Genomic DNA, 21479 nt, shown 5'->3' with positions numbered 1-21479 from the left:
TAGGATTTTAACACAGACAAAATAGACTTCACTGCCCAACTGCAGTACACAAGCAAGGCTTAAAACTTGGAGCTATAGCCGATATTTACACATTTTTTTTTTTATTTTGCAAGGATAAGCTTATATAGTTTACAACTAAGTGTATTTCACTTGTTCTTCCATACCCAAATGTCTCATATAGGATATAAATAGATTATATAAATAATTTTGCAATTTGGACTTTCCTTATATGAATGCAAAAGTACTTTTTTACCTTGTTAATGCAATGTATTAATCTCCTTGAATGGTCATGCCCAATCATTCAATGCTAACGGCAAGGATAAAGTTTGCTGGTCAAGTGTTCTCATGACAATTTCCAACTCAGTTTGCATTGCTTGTGCTTGATGGCCTACATAGTGTTTTTGGCATATACCTAACACATGATAAAGGTGGTCTTAATACACAGCTCATATATACACTGTTACAGTAAATGATCCTCAATAACATGTAATAATGAAAAATGAAATAAAAGGTGACTTTTGAAATAAATGCTAAAAGCATTATAGGTTTCAGGGCTCCTTGGCACAAACAATTTGAATGATGATTCCTTATAGCACTTAAAAATAGTGGTATATAAGTACGGTTCATAATGAAAAAAAAAAAACCCTGACTAAGGCGCTGAAAGAAAAAAAACAAAAATACAGAAAAAACATGACTTAATAAAAATGTATTTCCTTCAAACCAGAAGAATAAGGTTTATTGCTTTATGGAGAATGGTACCATAATTATGTGTGTTTTCTTAGTAGCAAACCAAAATGAGCTATATTTACAGCATGCTGAACCACCAAAATCCACGGAAAATGGATTACATAGAAGCAATACTCTATTACATAGCATGTGCAGTGAGCGAATGAAGCAGCTACAGAGATCAGACTATTGCCTTACTGGTTTTCAATGAACACTATTTCCTTCAAAAGCTGGCATAAACAAGACATAACTCACGTGAGCAGTTCTGAAAAGTGAGCTCCTGTGAACATGAAATAACTTGTGGAGTGCATTATCAGTATATTATATCCATATATAACACCTTGCCCCAATGAAAAAGGGAAACACATCTCTAATAAACTCTTAAAACCGTTTTATTTGCCTCTTCCTCTTGGTGTTGCAAGAAAAAAAAAAACAAAAAAATAAAACAAGTTCTTTATCCTGTGACTTAATTAGAATTGGTGGAGAAAGGGGTGAACATTCCATATGGGATTAGCCGCAAAGCTGATGTGCGACTCTTATCCAGGCCATTTTTCCATAGGACAAAAACTAGAGTTGCATCTGTGGGTTTATCTGCAATTTCACAGTATGAACTTTCCCAATAAGTTGAGAAACGCAGCTAGCACAGCTGAACAGTTTTTCTTCTCTACTTAACAACCCGGTCCTTCTGTGGTGGTCTGTGACATGAGAAAGGATTGCACAACTTCTTCTGTTGACAAGGGGCTAGCATTTACATCCTCAAGGGCATCAGTGACTGAAAACTGACGATCTCGCAGTCTGTTCCAGTTTGCCAATATATTGTGATATTCAAAAACCTTCTCAAAATTACCCACAGAATTATACAGTTTTATCAGGCCCCTGTAATCATATTCCAGTCCACTATAACCTTCACCAAATAGTTTCTTACCTGGAAAAACAAACAAACAAAAAAAACAACCATACATCATGAAAAGACAAGATACGAAAACAAAACCAGTCTATAACGGCAATCTTTAAATCAATTTTAACTCCTTAGCGACATTAGTACATTCATACTATTACAGTCCATTCAGAGGCTTTAAATATGGTGCCGCTCAGGACACAGCAGGGATCATGTAACAGTGTGCCAGTAAACAAGCACTTTGCCCAGATGCTATAACCATAGCATCTGAGTGGTTGCTACTTTCACTTTCAATTTGATTTCTGGTAACAGAGCTCTCCAACAGAGTGATCACGGGAGTTGTGCTGTTACCATGGCCGCCTAAAGTAGCCATTTTGAGCCTCCTGACAAAGCTTATACAGCAGCGGTTCTCAACCTGTGGGTCGTGACCCCGGCGGGAGTCGAACGACCAAAACACAGGGGTCGCCACATACCTCCCAACCGGTGGGAGATATGTCCCGGTATCAACTGATCAGCGCCCGGAGGACGCCGATGAGTTGAAAACACAGGCGATTAAAGCAGGAGCTGACACAGCCAGCTCCTGCTTTAACGCTGTGCTGCGACTTCTGCATGTGTAGCCGCGATGTGATGACGTCACATTGCGGCTACAACTATATGAGTTTTTGTTTTTTTTGTTTTAAACATTAAGGTGGAACATAATGAAGGGGCAGATGAAGGGGGGGTACAACATGACACTGGGGGCAGAGATGGAGGGACATGAAACTGTGGGCAGATGAAGGGGGGGGGGCATGACACTGGAGGCAGAGATGGAGGGGCATGAAGCTCTGGGCAGAGATGGGGGAACATGAAACTGTGGGGACATGAAACTGTGGGCAGATGAAGGGGGGGGGGGGGGGCAGCCTGACACTGGAGGCAGAGATGGGGGACATGAAACTAGGGGCAGAGATGGGGGGGGGGACATGAAACTGGGGGAAGAGATGGGAGGGGGGGGGGGATATATAATGTATGGGTGACTGTAGGAGGATTATACCGTGTGGGAGCACATGAAAAATGAATGAGAATGAGCAGAGTCAACATAAAAGTGGGCGGATCTAAATTCGCAGCGGCGCACGCCGCATATTTTCTCCCTCTTTCTAATCTTCAAAAGTTGCGAGGTATGCCTAAAGCCATCAGAAAATACATATTTCTGATGGCTTTAGCCACTGAGAAGCCCCGCTATTGCCTGCAGCAGTGCTATTCAGCTGGAACGCACGCCGTTATGGATGCGTGTTCCAAACTGAATGGGGTCACTGCAACATGAGGAACTGTATTACGGGGTCACGGCATTAGAAAGGTTGAGAACCACTGTTCTACAGGAAAACCATTTTGGCACTTTGGTGTGTGTGTGGGGGGGGGGGGGGGGAGTAATAGCTCTTCAAATACGTTTATGGATTTATACAATAAACTGTTATTTTGACACTTGAACATTGTTTTGATAAATGTTTTGTCTTCTCTTATAGCAACTAGTCAGTCAATCAGTGTATACAAGTCCCTAATACTATCGTATCCCAAGGGCACTGACACTTCAGGGACCAATGTACTCAAAAGTCCACAGTTCTGCATAGATAAAAATGCTAATAAACTCGCTTTATGCAAACGATTTTGAAACTTAAAAAAGTTTTACAAGTGTTTTTACTGGCATTGGAAAGTACATGTGTTAATCTAGTCTCAATAGAGCTGGATTAACACAATTCTCCATATATTCAAAACCCTACAAAAGACATAACAGTATAAAACTGCTTTACATACCAATAGCTATTGACCGAAGGTAGAGCTTCTCTGCATTTTCATACTGATTCATGTCATAATTATACAGAGAGGCCAAATGTCCTACTGATAATGCTACTTCATAGTCTTCTTGGCCTAGCAGTTGCTCCTTAATCTGAATAGCCTTGATGTGCATTTCCTCAGCTTCCTAAGTGACAAGTCAGAAACAAGCATCAGCGATAGTGTTCTGTAGAAAGGTAATGCATGACAACCAGTAATGGTTACAAAACTTAGGAATAAAAGCAATAAATGCACTTCCTTAGAAACAGAATCTTTTGAAAATAAAATATAGGGACTGAGGAAGGGGTGGGGGGACCCCCAGATGTAAACACACTCACCTTAAACTTTCGCATGGACTGATACAGCCTGCCAAGATTTCCATAGTGTTTTGCCGTCTGTACATTGAATTCACCAAAGGCTTTTTTAGCAAGTTGTAGTGAAGAAAGGTGAAGATCATGAGCTTCTTGAAGAAGCTTCTGCTCAGTCTCCTTGTTGTGACAATCTATAGCAATCTCCTCTAAGATTAGTGCTTTGGATAGAGGATGGAAAATAAATTTGCATTTAATAAAAACAAGAACCAAATGGTGTAAAGCTAAATGCACCCAAAGGGCATTTATTTTAAGCCAGCATAGTAAATTTCTCCACAGCACATTAGTGCAGTTTAGGAATTTGCAAATGCGTGTCAAGTAATATATGCATGTAGCTGAACAACTAGGCCCAAGTCACCCAAATCCCTACTTGGCAGGGTGAAAATGCCATTAGTGAGAAAACCCTTAAAGCAGTACAGTATTACTACGGGATCTTCATTCCAGCAAAAACACATTTTAGTTAAAGGGGTTGTCTGAGATAAAATAGAATGAGTACAATAATAATAAACACCCTCCCTCCGCCTACTTTGTAAATTACAGAGTCAAAGAAGAGGAGGAGCCGTTCTGCAGTAGGAAATCTGGAAGGAAGACAGGCACATATGATGTGGTGGGAGTGAGGGAAGTAGTGAGAGTCAGATTAAAACTACCATGATGCATTTCATAAGCTAAGGCAGCGGGAAGCTACACCAAGTAAACAAATGCAGAAGAACCCAGGAGTACCCTGAGAAACCCAGTCATCACTCAAAACACTGCTAAAGGTATTTCAGTGCACTTACTAACCCATTAATAGTTTTTTGTTTTTGCCTGGAAAACCCCTTTAAAGAAAACAAAGTGAACATTTTGCTTACCTTTAACCCTTTTTGAAGAGGCTAATAAAAGATGGTCTTCTGGGAGTATATGAGTGATGATATCTATGGCACGTTCAGCATGAAATCTTTAAAAAGTAGTAAGTTGTATTAATGGAATATACAAAAATACAAAACACAAACTACACACATCACACACATTAGAAACTGGCTTAGTTATCACACTGAGCCAGTCAGCCAGGCTCATAATACAGCATCCTGCTCGATTTTGCTGAGCCAAAAAGGCAGGGACTTAAGAATAGTTTGGGAAGAGTTTGCCAAGATAAGTCTTTCCCAAGTTTGTGAGCTATTGGCTTTTGGGAAGTGATAGACATGTAGGGAGGCCCAGGTATTATAATCTAACTGTTTATGTTGGAGGGGCAGCCGTGAAAGAGCTGAATGGTTAACCAGGCATCTGGGGCGCGGCAGAGCAAACTAGAAAGCAGAGGAGAGTACCATATAGGACGACAGGGTGTTGCGGTCTCAGTAAAATACAGAGCGTTCAGGCTGTATGCCCCAAGGCACGGGATAGGTAGTCCAAGAGGGCTACCAGTATTAGAGAGCAAATATATAAAGTCCTTGAAGGAGAGACAGGGCACCATACGTGGGTGCAGAGTCCTTCCAGCTAAATTATGGATCAGCCTAGAGAGATGGATGTAGCAAATGTAGAAAAGGAGGTCCAGAAGTACAGGAACACTCTGGAGCATGCAGGACCCACACTATGTGATGAAGGGCACTGTAGGAGGAATTATCTGGCACTGTGTGTGGTAGTAGGAACTATAGGAGGGTCAGCTGGAGGTGTTGCAGCACAGGCAAGACAGCGGCCGCAATAAGGCAGTGAATCGTAGTGCAGGTCCCAGCAGGCATTCAAAACCCAGCAGAACTCTGTGGGGTGCGCAGTGAAGCGAATAGGTAGGAGCCTGATGAGAGGTCCAGCCAGCAGTGAAGCAGGAAGAGGCATAGAAACACCAGTCGTGCATGGAGAGACCAGGACTGGGGAGCTTTCCAGGGAATCACAAAGGAATAAGATGGAAGCAGAGCATGTGTAAAGTACTCTGGTCTAGGAGCGGATGCTTGAGATGGGAAAACTGGCCAGAGGTAGGTTCTGCATTTTGCTTCATAGATCCCACCATTGTGTCCACTAGACACAAGAACTAGCTCATTTGCCCGTTCTCCCCTTTCACTGGCTGATAACACGTGTCCTGACCACCTATCTTCATAACATTGAATGTGGATACAACAGAACACAGTACCAGGGTAATAAAGTACATGACAGTTACAATACAGTGTTCCCACCTCATTCCGGTATTGGATTCGTCATGTAGAAGGCAACAAACACTCCTACAGAGATTTTCACTTACCCACTTGGTGCACACTCGTCAATAGATAGGTTGCTGAAAATTAGCGAATTCTGATGCTTAAAAAGAGTCGTCCGGGTAGTATTAATGTACTGGTCCCAGGGATGCTGATGATGGATCCAGGGGTTCCAGCAATATTACAACACCCGAGTCAAATTACAAGTACATGAAAAACTAGGTAAGTAGGGGAGGGGGGGGCGGGGCAAATGCTGCCTCTTATCATATAACCCAGGGTTTCTGATATTGCCAGAACCCCTGGATGTATCAGTATCTCTGGGACCAGGTAAATACATTTATACTCCCTAGACAACCTTGACAATTGCCTAATCTGCCCCCTTGCCAACACTAGCCCTGATTCCACTATGTTTTAAGACTACCCAAACCCAGACACCAAATAATCTCAAGTCAATGGGGATTTTTACACTCCTAGCATATCAAGAGATTGGTTGTATGGCTGCAAACAGAAAACATGCAAGAGAAGCCAAAGCGCTTAACTAGCACTGCAGCTTCCCCTTTCAAAGTGCAACAACCCACATTCGCAGATGCAAGATGGAAACTCTGCATGTCACTCACTAAAGAGTTAAGTCTAAAAGTCTTCACCTAATCAAAAAGGTATAATATATATGTTCTGTATGTCACCAATAGCGCGTGTGTGTGTGTGTGTGTGTGTGTGTGTGTGTGTGTGTGTGTGTGTGTGTGTGGCGGGGGGACTTGAAAGACTAGTATTTTACTAATACATATCATGTTAAGGAGGTTTTAGCCATAGGAATCAATGGTGCATAAAACAAATTAAACAAAATACTCACAATGCATTATCAAATTTCCCTGAACTGTATTGATGTACATAGGAAGAGTAGGCCAAGTCTTCGTGAGCTGTTGCCACGTGGATATTTTTTCCTCCAAATACTGACTGTCTGATATCAAGGGCAGTCTAAAATTATTCAGACATACATTTTTAGGTTTAACAAGTAACATTTCATTAAAAGTAAAGAAACAAAAAAAAATTATAAAAAAAAAAAAAAAAAAAAAAAAATTAAAAAAAAGGGTACAGAGTTTTAAGCAGAACGTACAAACCACCTTCAAAAGAGCTCCTTTATTTTTTTTTCTGGGGAGATTCACCCCATTTTGCTTGCACCTTGATTTGCAATTTACTCAGAGAAAAGGGAGAGTTCATACTGTTGACCTCTAGTAGAAGTTTACTGAGAAACACTTTTCACGAGGCTCAGGAGTGTGCACAAAGCCTCACCAATTGTCTAAGTAGCATAAAGTCATGCAAGCTATGGAACTATGTGGACAGATCTTATATATGCAATGTACTGTATATACAAAATAATGCTCATGGTCCCACACAAGCTAATCTTTCCACCTCTCATCCACATGGTGAGTCAAAAGAGCTTCTCCCAAAGACATAATATTTAAATTTGTGAAAAAAAAAAAAAATAAAAATTTAACATGGCAGTCTGTTGTCTTGATCGGTTGTCAATATATACAACTACAAATAAAGGAAATGTTTGTAGTCTAAAACCCAACCAATGTTCCATCATTATGGCCGGGTTATCTTCCCATGCATGTAGTGTGTCCTAGATAATGCGGAAATCACAGCTGATAGTACTTACAAACCTTTAACCCCTTCCCGCCGATGGCATTTTTTGATTTTCGTTTTTGACTCCCCTCCTTCTAAACCCCATAACTTATTTATTTCTCCGCTCCCAGAGCCATATGAGGTCTTAATTTTTGCAGGACAAATTTTTCTTCATGATGCTACCATTAATTATTCTATATAATGTACTGGGAAGCAGGAAAAAAATTCAGAATGGGGTGGATTTGAAGAAAAAAATGCATTTCTGCGACTTTCTTACGGGCTTTGGTTTTACGGCGTTCACTGTGCAGCCAAAATGACATGTCCCCTATATTCTGTGTTTCGGTACGGTTCCAGGGATACCAAATTTATATGGTTTTATTTACATTTTGACCCCTAAAAAAAAAAATTCCAAAACTGTTAAATTTTTTTTCTAAAAGTCGCCATATTCCGACGGCCGTAACTTTTTTTATACGTAAGTGTACGGGAATGCATAGGGCGTCTTTTTTTGCGGGGCCGGGTGTACTTTTTAGTTCTATCATTTTCGGGAAATGTTATTGCTTTGATCACTTTTTATTAAAATTTTTATCAGAATCAAAACAGTAAAAAAACGGCAGTTTGGCACTTTCGACTATTTTTCCCGCTACGGCGTTTACCGAACAGGAAAAATATTTTTATAGATTTGTAGAGCGGGCGATTTTGGATGCGGGGATACCTAACATGTATATGTTTCACAGTTTTTAACTACTTTTATATGTGTTCTAGGGAAAGGGGGGCGATTTGAACTTTTAATATTTTTATTTTATTTTTTTTTTGCATTTATTAGACCCCCTAGGGGTGTTGAACCCCAGGGGGTCTGATCACTAATGCAATGCATTACAATGCTAATGCATTGCAAAAAAGCATCCTTTCTTTTGCAGGCTGCATAGACCAGCCTGCAAATGAGAGGATTTGCAGACAAGCCTGGGAGCCTGTACAAGGCTCCCGGCTGTCATGGCAACGGTACGTCAGCCCTGGAGCATGCTCCAGGAGCCGGCGATCCCGGCCAAAATGGTGGCGCCCATGCGCCGCCGGGAAAATGGTGCCTCCAGCGCCTTTGACCGCGGCGGCGGAGGGGTTAATGCCTCCGATCGGTCCGGGGACCGATCGGAGGCATTAGAGCCGGTTGTCTACTGCTTAAAGCAGTAGACACCCGGCGGCTATGGCGGTCGCCATAGTTACAGAAGGGGTTAAGAGTGTGTGTGTGTGTGTGTGTGTGTGTGTGTGTGTGTGTGTGTTTCAGATTTTTTTTTTTTTTTTTTTTTTTTTAACTTATTACCTTTCCGCAACAGGTACTTTTCTCTTTTCGTTTTTGGACTCCCTGCTTTCCAGTCCCCATAACTTTTTTTATTTTTATTATTCCATTCACAGAGCCATATTGGCACTTAAATGGTTGTGGGATAAATAGTACTTTACAGTGGTACCGCTTAATGTTTCCATGGGATGTACAGGGAAGTTGGAAAGAATTTAGAATGGGGAGAAAATTTACAAAAAAACCCCCAAACTGTGGTTGTGCAACATTCTTATGGGCTTTGTTTTCATGGTGTTCTCTGTGCAGCCAAAACACCGTGTCACATGCATTCTCCTGGTCTGTACAGTTCAGGGGATTCCAAATTTATACATACAGTTTTAAACCCCCCCCCCCCCACCTCCAAAAAACAAAACAAACACCACACAGACATGTTTGTACTCAAGAAATAGACCACAGTCTATAAACAACAACAACGGAATGAATCAGGAGGGTCAAACCTCACAAATGTTGGTATGAACGAATTTGGAGGGGGTTCGCCTGAACATATTATACTGCGAGTCAATGTGTGTCTAACACCTCTCCCAAGCACACTCAACCATCAAAAATGTATTGCAAAATTGACACAAATATATTATTTATCACTGTAAAACTTTGAAGTCTGATGCAAATGAGGCAGGTGATGCACTGCAGGAGGACCTTCAGCTTCTTGGAGCACTATTCTTGCAAATGAGACCTCTACCGCCTCTCTGTTGGCACCACCTTTTGCAGTGGGAGTTTGATCCTCTCACTGCTATGACATCATCCTTTGTATCTAGTCAGCAAAAGCAGTGCACGGAGGACTGAAGGACCACCCCTCCAGTGCAAAGAAAAAAAAACCTGAATGTTTGCAAATTACTGTTATTACCACTTTAAAACTGTGTGAAAATAGTTTGTTTCAACCTTATCTTATACAGTGCCTACAAGTAGTATTCAACCCCCTGCAGATTTAGCAGGTTTACACATTCTGAATTAACTTGGCATTGTGACATTTGGACTGTAGATCAGCCTGGAAGTGTGAAATGCACTGCAGCAAAAAAAGAATGTTATTTGTTTAATTTTTTTTTTTTAATTGTGAAAAGTTTATTCAGAGGGTCATTTATTATTCAACCCCTCAAACCACCAGAATTCTGTTTGGTTCCCCTAAAGTATTAAGAAGTAGTTCAGGCACAAAGAACAATGAGCTTCACATGTTTGGATTAATTATCTCTTTTTCCAGCCTTTTCTGACTATTTAAGACCCTCCCCAAACTTGTGAACAGCACTCATACATGGTCAACATGGGAAAGAAAGGAGCATTCCCAGGCCATCAGAGACAAGATCGTGGAGGGTCACAAGGCTGGCAAGGGGTACAAAACCCTTTCCAAGGAGTTGGGCCTACCTGTCTCCACTGTTGGGAGCATCATCCGGAAGTGGAAAGCTTATGGAACTACTGTTAGCCTTCCATGGCCTGGACAGCCTTTGAAAGTTTCCTCCCGTGCCGAGGCCAATCTTGTCCGAAGAGTCAAGGCTAACCCAAGGACAACAAGGAAGGAGTTCCGGGAAGATCTCATGGCAGTGGGGACATTGGTTTCAATCAATACCATAAGTAACATACTCCACCGCAATGGTCTCCGTTCCAGACGAGCCCGTAAGATACCTTTACTTTCAAGGCTCGTCTACAGTTTGCTCATGATCACTTGGAGGACTCTGAGACAGACTGGTTCAAGGTTCTCTGGTCTGATGAGACCAAGATCGAGATCTTTGGTGCCAACCACACACGTGACGTTTGGAGACTGGATGGCACTGCATACGACCCCAAGAATACCATCCCTACAGTCAAGCATGGTGGTGGTAGCATCATGCTGTGGGGCTGCTTCTCAGCCAAGGGGCCTGGCCATCTGGTCCGCATCCATGGGAAGATGGATAGCACGCCCTACCTGGAGATTTTGGCCAAGAACCTCCGCTTCAAGGATCTTAAGATGGGTCGTCATTTCATCTTCCAACAAGACAACGACCCAAAGCACACAGCCAAGAAAACCAAGGCCTGGTTCAAGAGGGAAAAAAATCAAGGTGTTGCAGTGGCCTAGTCAGTCTTCTGACCTTAACCCAATTGAAAACTTGTGGAAGGAGCTCAAGATTAAAGTCCACATGAGACACCCAAAGAACCTAGATAACTTGGAGAAGATCTGCATGGAGGAGTGGGCCAAGTTAACTCCAGAGACCTGTGCCGGCCTGATCAGGTCTTATAAAAGACGATTATTAGCTGTAATTGCAAACAAGGGTTATTCCACAAAATATTAAACCTAGGGGTTGAATAATAATTGACCCACACTTTTATGTTTAAAATTTATTAAAATTTAACTGAGCAACATAACTTTTTGGTTTGTAAGATTTATGCATCTGTTAATAAATCCTGCTCTTGTTTGAAGTTTGAAGGCTCTAACTTATTTGCATCTTATCAAACCTGCTAAATCTGCAGGGGGTTGAATACTACTTGTAGGCACTGTATATGGTAGTCTCCTATGTTAGCTTTGAATTTACACTATATATACTGTAGATCCCCCAAAACTGCCATCTCAGTGGTTACACTGTAGTATAAGGATGGGATACAAGCTGTGTCATAGGAATTTTGTCAGAAAAACGTTACCTGATAGATTACCTGATATATTGCCACAGACTGGCATATATTGTCAACATTAAGAAGGTAAAATCCATAATCTAGTAATGTATCAGAATATTTAGGATGCTTTGGGCCAAAATTTTCCCTGAAGAAAAAAAATAAAAAGCAATTGTTAGTACCGGTATTAAAAAAAAAAAAAAAAAAAAAAAAAAGGGAAAAGCTGCATGAATAGTGAAGCCTTAAGAAAACTCCTCCAATCTTACCGTGCAAGATATACTGCATGCTTTATTAACTGCTCTGCTTTCTTGAACTCTCGCTTCACTACACAAGCCTAAAATGAACATTAAGACACAAATAGAAGTGAAGTACTGGTTTATAACATTTTCAAATAAAAATAAAATTTAGGAACACATTCAATAAAATTATTTTAGTTTTTATAAAAATAACAGAAATATTTTTTCTATGGTCCTAATCTTCTAGAGGGGTTACGTGTTTGCGTGGACTTCCTCCCATATAAAGACATACTGATAGGAAGGAGAAAAAAAAAAAAAAAAACACAACAACAACAGCAACCCCCCCCAAACACTTTCACACACAGTAAGTAAGCGGCCATTTGCTTGCGGCCTGTGGGTGTGCACAGTCGGCTCTGCCCAGGCCCGAGGCCTACAAGTTTCGGCGCCTACGCCGGAAGAAGACACAAGAAGAGGATGCTCCTGATGGAGGCGGCGCTGAAGAGAGTTCTCTGGCTGCATTGGGGACAGCCCCGATGCTGTTTGATCACTGGGGCCCACCCTCAGTACTGCGAGAGAACTCATTTGCATACTGGTAAAAACCGGTATTTCTACCGAACAGTGGCCCGGAGAAGACATATAAAAGGTAGGAGACGAATAGCCTTTCTTAAGGCTATTGTGATGTGTTAGAAAGAAAAAAATACCTTCTAAATGATAGGATCCCTTTAAAGGTTTATTCTCATCTCAGAAAATCTCTGCTCTATGCATTTCCCACTAGCCCCAGAAAGCAGAATGCTAGCTACAAAAACTGTATAGTACATCTAGTCATGCAGTTTATGTAACAGTAAAGCAACAGAAACAGTGCAACTCAATTGTGCTATGCCAGTCCTGTAGCTCCTTATTCATGTTTATGGGTATCAGAGAAACTATGTAGGGCCCCCACAGCCATTCCACCACTATCCATCCATAGGAGTCAGTACAGAGAGCAGTTATTCCCATCTTGTAAGGGATTTGCTGAGATTGGAATAACCCTTATAACTGTTATTGCTGTATGTGGAGCAGTGGCCAGAATATGTTCTGTTCTTTTTGTTGCATATCAGTTGTAGCCAAAGAAGAACAAATACATGTTTCTATAATCTTGTGGTAGAATTTCCTCAACATTCAAGCTATATGTTCCTATGGGATTTCTTTGCAGATTACACACACACTTTTTTTTATATGGAAATGGCAAAAGATGAAACGGTATATAAAGTATCCCAAACAGCACAATTTCTACAGTAAAGTCTAAGAGGCCCCTGAAAAGTACATACATCAGTACTTATCTAAAACTTGTACATACCTTAGATGCTTGTCTCAAAACATCTACGATCACCTTTACGGGAAGTCCACTGGTAATTTCTTTCATGGCTTCTATACACCATTTATAAGCCTAGTAAATAGAGAAAAAAAAAAAAAAGAACATTACACCAAACAAGGAACATAGAGATAATTAAAGATAGTGTCCAGGAAATTAATATTACTGATCTACTCTAGAACAGGTCAATATCAGAATGACAGAGCACCCCTACTAATTAGGTGACCGAAGGGGACATAGAGCTCTGGCAAGTGCTCCGTTCTCATTCATGGTTTAACAGAAAAAGCACTAGATTTTGTAGTAGAACAGCAGCTCAGTTCGATTTTTCTTCAAGTTCACAATGAATTTTAACTTTAAAGAGGACCTTTCACCACTCCAAGCCTGTGCAGCTTTCTGCACCATGTTATAGATGCAGCTGCACAGACTCTGGTGCACTTTGAATTATCTCCCTAGTCCCCCTCGTTTTGGAGCTCTGAGCCCCGTTAATTCTGGCGCCCTGTATGTTAATTAGCCGTTCAGTGTCAGAAGGGCGTTTCTGACTATAAAGGCAAAAGCTATGTCAGTCTGACACTGTCCAATTAGCATTGGACAGTATCGGAGCTGCTTCTGCTGAGTGCTCTTGTGAGTTCTCGTGAGATCAGGCAGTCCTCTCTTCACAGGGCTGCACAGAAGACCCGGAGAAGCGATCCAGGCCGTGTATTGAAGTGGATGAAAGAACTTCAGTGACATTGCTACAGGTATGTAAAGAAACCCCTAAGCAATGAGCATAAGTGCCCTGTACACTCTGTGGACCTAGGTCTAGCCCCTATACAACGAGCATTAACCCCTATAGCCCCTAGCAATGAACATTAACCCCTATAGCCCTTAGGCTAAATTACTCAATGCTCATTGCCTAGGGGCTATAGGGGTTAATGCTCATTGCCTAGGGGCTATAGGGGTTAATGCTCATTGCCTAGGGGCTATAGGGGTTAATGCTCATTGCCTAGGGGCTATAGGGGTTAATGCTCATTGCCTAGGGGCTATAGGGGTTAATGCTCGTTGTATAGGGGCTAGACCTAGGTCCACAGAGTGTACAGGGCACTTATGCTCATTGCTTAGGGGTTTCTTTACTTACCTGTAGCAATGTCAGTGAAGTTCTCTTTCATCCACTTCAATACACGGTCTGGATCGCTTCTCCGGGTCTTCTGTGCAGCCCTGTGAAAAGAGGACTGCCTGATCTCCTGAGAACTCCAGAGAACACGCAGCTGGAAGTAGCTAATTGGACAGTGTCAGACTGACGTAGCTCTTGCCTTTATAGTCAGAAACGCCCTTCTGACACTGAACGGCTAATTAACATACAGGGCGCCAGAATTAACGGGGCTCAGAGCTCCAAAACGAGGGGGACTAGGGAGATAATTCAAAGTGCACCAGAGTCTGTGCAGCAGCGCCTATAACATGGTGCAGAAAGCTGTACAGGCTTGGAGTGGTGAAAGGTCCTCTTTAAAGTGATGTTCCCACCTTGAGAACATCTGTGTGTGACCAGTCACTAAGCCAGTGTGGGGAGAGGAGGCCTCACGTGTGGCTCTCTAGATACAGAAGAGCTCTAAGAACTAGGCAACTCTGAAGGTTCAGTCATTTTGAAAACACATTATAGGATTTCAGCTAAATTACTCAAGACTGTAAGATTATACTTTAAAATAAGACTGGTAAAATTGAACCTATGGTGTAAGAATACATTTGAATAGGGTCATTTTTTTCATAAAAAATAACAGTAACTGATCTATACTTGTCATTTTTATATATTTATTTATTTTTTTATTTTATTTTTTTTTTATTTTAGGGAATCTATTAAACACAAAGCAAAACCAGGATGTCAATGTACCCTAATTCCAGAAAAGAGAGGCAAGTAAATGCAAAATGGCTTCTATTTTTCATTGTATTGCAGTCGAGACGAAGCATGTACCTCATCATAATGACTTTTAGCAAAGAGAAGGGCACAAAGCTCTCCATACAAAGCAGCTTTGTTTGCATGCTGCCCATGCTTGGCTAGCTTCTCCATGTAACTCTGCGCAAGTTTAAAGGTTTCTTCTCCCAAGTGATATTTGCAGTTCCCATTTCGAACATGCAGTAACCTAAGAAGAAAACATAACATACAACATTATAAGAAGCATATCATATCCACGGAAGAAAAGTCTGCATAATGAGATACAATACTAGAGATAATTTGGGAAATTAACAGGACTCTGGAGTGGACAGTATTTATTAAAAAGAAAACATGGATTGCCCATTCAAATAATGTACATTAACCCTTTCTCTGCCAGGAGTTTTTGGATATTTTGCACCTCTGGTAGCCTGAGCAATTTTCACAGTTTTGAGATGGACAAATAAAACTTATATTTTAATATTAAAAAAATAAATAAATGCTAACCACCCCCATACCTATATATTTTCTTAAAGAGGACCTTTCACCATATCTGGGCACAGGCAGTGTTATATACTGCCAGAAAGCTGACAGTGCGCTGAATTCAGCGCACTGTCGGCTTTCCCGATCCGTGCCCGGTGTAAAGCGCTATCGGTCCCGGTACCGTAGCGCTTTACAGTCAGAAGGGCGTTTCTGACCATTAGCCAGAGACGTCCTTCTGCCTCGCGGCGCCTATCGCGCTGTGCTGTGGAGCGGGGAGGAACGCCCCCTCCCTCTCCTGATAATGCTCGTCTACGGACAAGCTGTGTGAGCAGAGGGAGGGGGGCGTTCCTCCCCGCTCCACAGCACAGCGCGATTGGCGCCGCGAGGCAGAAGGACGTTCCTGGCTAATGGTCAGAAACGCCCTTCTGACCATAGAAGAGCTACGGTACCGGACCGTAAGCTCTTCACACCGGGCACAGATCGGGAAAGCCGACAGTGCGCTGAATTCAGCGCACTGTCAGCTTTCTGGCAGTATATAGAACTGCCTGTGCCCAGATATGGTGAAAGGTCCTCTTTAAAGTAGATGTCTGCAGCATTGTCAGTATGCCACTTGGTCCAATGTGCGAACAGGCACCTTCATGCAATTTTGATTTAAAGTGAATGTTTTATAAAACAAAACTCAAATGTATATTAGTTGCTAAAAGTGGAAACCAAACAAAAAGTTATGTACACCAAATTTCCTAAAAATAAGAGTTCAACCTGTGAAAAGTTTATTCAGATCACTAAGGCCTACACCTGCATGCACAAGTCTTTAGTAAATCACTAGAACCGGAAGGAACAAAAATCTGCTTTGAAGCTGGGAATGTTATGAAAAAAACCCAAAACAAAACAAAAAACACCATCATCATCCTATAAAATGTAGGGATTACACATCGTAGAAAGCAAGTGCACGCCTAAACCTAAATATTTTTTGAAAATAGACAGCTCGAACATTATGTCAGTCTCAGTTATCAACAGCCACATCCAACTTCATGTAACTTTGGGACCAAATTTATTCATCAGTCTTACATTCATACACAAAATAGATTTAAAATAAAAGCTGAAGATGTACACAATGTGTGAGTGTAAATAAATATATTATATATAATATATATATACACACACACACACAAACACGTACTGCAAACATCTACAACAAGAGCAGTGTATTTAGTGTGGTGTTAGGCCAGTAGACTCGGGGTAGGGCGAGGTGTGGGCTCCTGTATGATTCCTCAAGGCTTTGGATATGGCCAATTGTTCTCCACTGCATTAGACTTTGAGGCATGCATGGATGAGGGAGTAGAAGGCATTAGCACTAAAGGGACAATATACACCTAGTATTCCTTGCTTACCCCCATTATAGTTTTGCCCTCTGTTACTATATTTATAGCTGAAGACACAGCTGCCTCAAATAGACTTTTTTTTTTGTTTGGTCACACTGTTACCTGCACATTTCAGTAGGGGTGTGTGTGTGCGTGCGTGCGTTTTTTTTCAGCCCTATTTTTGTAACTATGGGAGCCTGCACATGGAGTTACGCTCCGCTCATTCTGAACGTAAAACTCGTTCAGAATGAGCGCGTAAAAACCAGATCCCATTGATTTCTATGGGTGCCGACATACGTGCGCTACCCATTGAAATCAATGGGAGGCTTTTTTCCCTATTGCTTTCAAAGTCATACGCACGTATCACCTTGAAAGCAATAGGGAAAAAAAGCCTCCCATTGATTTCAATGGGTAGCGCGCGTATGCCGGCACCCATAGAAATCAATGGGATCTGGTTTTTACACGCTCATTCTGAACGAGTTTTACGTTCAGAATGAGCAGAGCGTAACTCCGTGTGCAGGCTCCCCAACAATGTTGACACAATTTTTATCTGAATATCCTATTAAAAGTGAAGTTTTATCGTTTGTAATTTCCAGGAACAGCCTTTCTGTGAATAGCTGAACTTAACAATCTCCCCCCACCTAACATCTAACTTCCTTTATACTTTTTTTTTTTTTATTTAATTAACCATACTGACAGGTCAGTCATGTGTATTTCGGTATATCACGTCATGGGGTATATCATACTGGGGACAGGAATTGGAACAGGAGCCATGCTGAGAACCAAGGCTTAGAAAGATGTCATTCTAAGAACAAAGAATGATAAGACTCTTGATTTATAAGAAAGAGTTGTGGCCCTCTACAGTCACATGTGTGGGTTGGAGCAACTTGCATATTATACAATGGAAGATTTATTAGTCCTAGCGTAGACCTGGTTCTGAATAAGATGTTGAAGCATGAAATAAATGATCTTTGGCTCTATGATTATTTGGGGTTACTGGGGACTACACATGCTTGATAATTCCTTTAGGGTGCATTCAGACTACGTAACGCCGGGCGTGTATGAGAGCCGTACACGCCGGCATTACGGCAGACTGCCGAACACTTCCCATTCACTTCAATGGGAGCGCTCGTAAACGCCGCTGTTACGAGCGCTCCCATTGAAGTGAATGGGAAGTGTTCGGCAGTCTGCCGTAATGCCGGCGTGTACGGCTCTCATACACGCCCGGCGTTACGTAGTCTGAATGCACCCTTAGACAGTTTAACCTTCATTCTATATACCACTTTTCATTGAGAGTAGTGCCCCTATATAATACCATTTGTTCTGCATAAAACTTGGTTGGTCAGCTTGAAGAGGTTTTACTGTAACAACATCTTATTTTTGAGGATATTTTTTGCCTAAGGAGGCATGTGAAATTTGCAATAATGCAAATAATTTGCACACACATATATATATATATATATATATATATATATATATATATATATATATATATATATATATATATATATATAGTGTGTGTGTGTGTGTGTTAAGATGAACATTCTTACTCTCCCAGAAGGAGCTGAGAAAAAAAAAAGTAAAATGTATTACAGAGGTCTCATCTATTACACTATATTAAGCTATAATTAGTAAAAGCCTTAGAAAAAACATGTGTCACTAGAAGGATTTTGCAGAATACAGTGTAACGTGAAGGGAGCTGGTGAACCATGGAGATATTGTAGTGTCATCCGTTGCTAGGTAGCCACCTAAATTTAAATGAGACACTGCCTAGCAATGTTTTCAGAAATTATTCATTAAGGAGTCTAAAAGACTCTCTAATGAATAAGTATAATAGGAAGCAGCATTTCACCTTAAGTTTTACGTTTTCTTTCACAGGATTAGTAACCTGGCAGGGCTGATGAAAATAGATCCAGTAAATTCAGATAAATATACCTGACACAGCATTCCACTGCACGAAACCAATGGAGCATTTCATTATGAAGAGTACAGAGCTGTAGGCATGAGAGGAACACCTTTTCAGCATCACTATACCAACCTGCATCTGAAAGGAAGCCACCTGCAAGGTGAAAAGAAAAAACACAAAATTGGTAAAAATAAAGTAGTTCATTTAAAGCTGTACATGATTAATAGAAGTTGCCCAGTTAATTTTTTACTGATGACTAGAGATGAGCGAACGGTGAATCGAACCCCATTATAGTCTAGGGGGAATAAATACTCGTATAAGGGGAAACCAATATTCGACTCAGGAGGGTCACCAAGTCCACAATGACCCCTCAGGAAATGACGACAACACCTCTGTAATGCAATTGGGACAGCAGGGGAAGCATGCCTGGGGGCATCTAACATGCCCAAGTCACAATATTACACCACTATCACAGCCTAACAACTACACACTTTCCACACTCCATACAACCTCTATGGAAAGTGGAAAAATACCTGGTAACCTTCTTTCGTCCCCAATAGTATGGACAGAAACCCAAATTTTAAGCTAAAGAAACACTAGCATTCGCTCATCACAATCCCTGACTTTATAGCTGTGTTAAGCAGGGTACCACACTAACCAGGTCCGAGCACCAGGAACAGGTGTTACAATGGCTAGCGGATAAAGCTTACAGCTCCTTATCCACCAGCCACTACCTCAAGTCCTCTTCCTTGCCAAGAGTCTGGTCCACCTTCCTCCCAACATGCCCAATCTTCCCAGGACAGTCATCCCACATTTCCCCCCTCCCAGGAGATGTTTTCAGGTCCTTTAACTGTCCCTCACTCTGTCCAACCACTTCACCAATCCCAGGAGCTACCACACCACTTTGTGTGTCCTGATGCATAAACACTGGAGCCTCTGCCATTTCTTGGCAATTTTGTGGTTGTGGACCAGCAACCCGTCCTCAGTGATGCCACTGCTGGCGCTGCAGTCCAGATCACCAGCCAAGTCACCTCCGCCTCTGACACTTTGGTGAGTTCATCCTCATCTTTTCCTGCCACTGCTCCTTTTGCCTGCACCATCATGCGCTTCTTCCCAGCAACTCCCCATCTCCCAGGCCTTACATCGCAGTCAGAAGTACAGCGCAATCCACCCACATGCCCAAGGCTTCAACGGCCTCATCTTAAAACTGCTGGCCCAGGAGAGGTTGCCATCCCAGCATGTGGAGACCTGCTGGCAACTGCGGCACCTCGCTATGCCATCCCTACTTCTCCCAGTGTGCCGTCCACGCCTTGCACCAGCACGTGTTCCGTAACATCAGGCGGGCCCTAAGTTCCGCGCTTTGCATAAAGTTCCACTTGACCACCAAGGCATGGACAAGTGCATGCGGACAGGGACGCTACATTTCAATCACGGCACACTAGGTGAATGTAGTTGAGGCTGGGACGCAAACTGTGGCTGCCTGCCTTGTCTCCCCGCCCAACATTCCTGGCAGGAAAGCTGCAACACCACCCTCCACCTCCGCCGCCGTTAAATCGACCCCAGCTACGAGCTGGAAACGCTGCAACACTGGCGTGGGAAGACGTTAGCAGGCCGTGCTGAAGATCATCAGCTTGGGGAACAGACAGCACACTGTCTTAGAGGTGAGGGATGCCATCCTCGATAAGACGACAATATGGTTTTCACCGCTGCACCTGGGCCTATGCATGTTTTCGTGTGTGGTAATGGCCGGAACCTGGTAGCGGCTCTGAAGCTTGCCAGCCTCCAACACGGTCCATGCCTGGCCCACGTTTTCAACTTAGTGGTGCAATGGTTTTTGAAAACGTACCCCAATGTTCACGAGCTACTGATGAAAGTGCGGCGCTTGTGCGCCCACTTCGGCAAGTCTACAGTAGCCGCTGCTAGCCTGAATACACTCCAGCAGCACCTACATCTGCCTGAAGCACCGGCTCTTTTTCTGAGGTCACCACACGCTGGAACCCTATTTAAACATATGTTGAGCAGGGTGTGTGAGCAGCAGAGACCTTTGACGAACCCTTGGGTTTTGGAGTTGGAACTCCATCAAAGTCAGCTCCCTCAATTTCTCAACCATGAGTGCCCATGGATGGCAGACTTATGTGAAATCCTATCCCATCCTTTCCACTGGACACTTTACAAACTCACTAGAACCTCTATGAAAGTGGAAAAATACTTGGAAACCTTCTTCTTTCCTCTACATTAATATGGACAGAAAAATAAATTTAAACCGAAAGAAAGATTAGCATGCTCTCCTCACGATTCCTGATATGACAGATGCGTTAAGCAGGGTGCAGGGTACAACGCAGACCAGGCCCAAGCACCAGGAACAGTGGATAATGCTTCCAGCTGCTTTTCCACCAGCCTGTCAGCCACTACCTGTAATCGTGTTCATACCCAAGAGTCTGCCCCTCCTTCCTCCCAACATGCCCAATCTTCCCAGCAGAGTCACCCCACCCTTGCCCCCTCCCAGGAATCCTCAACCCCTGTATAAGTAAAAAATCTGGTCCTTTGTTCTGGCAGGGGAGAGGAAAAAAAAAAATTGATTGGCACAAGCAACTGGTGCAGAATATGATGGAAATGTTTCCGTAAACCCTCACGGGCAACAGAGAGGAGATTTCCCCCATGAGGCTAACAACTGCCATCCGGTCCACAACCACCAGGGGCACACTCTCCAAGGTCTGGTACATATTAATGCCCCCCA

At 42.4% G+C, this 21479-nt stretch overlaps 1 protein-coding gene across 1 annotated transcript in view; it reads right to left on the bottom strand.

The window, feature by feature from the left end:
• Nucleotides 1–753: 753 nt before the first annotated feature.
• Nucleotides 754–21479, bottom strand: part of APPBP2 (amyloid beta precursor protein binding protein 2) — a 46620-nt gene continuing 25894 nt past the window's right edge. Inside the window, exons 4-13 of the mRNA XM_075264771.1 lie at nucleotides 18772–18895; nucleotides 15035–15203; nucleotides 13078–13167; nucleotides 11772–11839; nucleotides 11548–11653; nucleotides 6808–6932; nucleotides 4647–4732; nucleotides 3769–3959; nucleotides 3413–3578; nucleotides 754–1651 (exon numbers count right to left, since the gene is read on the bottom strand). Of these exons, the coding sequence (XP_075120872.1) occupies nucleotides 1395–1651; nucleotides 3413–3578; nucleotides 3769–3959; nucleotides 4647–4732; nucleotides 6808–6932; nucleotides 11548–11653; nucleotides 11772–11839; nucleotides 13078–13167; nucleotides 15035–15203; nucleotides 18772–18895 (1382 nt within the window). The 3' untranslated portion in view covers nucleotides 754–1394. The remainder of the gene's footprint in view (nucleotides 1652–3412; nucleotides 3579–3768; nucleotides 3960–4646; nucleotides 4733–6807; nucleotides 6933–11547; nucleotides 11654–11771; nucleotides 11840–13077; nucleotides 13168–15034; nucleotides 15204–18771; nucleotides 18896–21479) is intronic.

Source organism: Leptodactylus fuscus, chromosome 2 (assembly GCF_031893055.1).
Source record: "Leptodactylus fuscus isolate aLepFus1 chromosome 2, aLepFus1.hap2, whole genome shotgun sequence".
Taxonomy (NCBI): domain Eukaryota; kingdom Metazoa; phylum Chordata; class Amphibia; order Anura; family Leptodactylidae; genus Leptodactylus; species Leptodactylus fuscus.
Note: the sequence above shows the minus strand (reverse complement) of the source record. Positions and strands in the feature narration are given on the sequence as shown.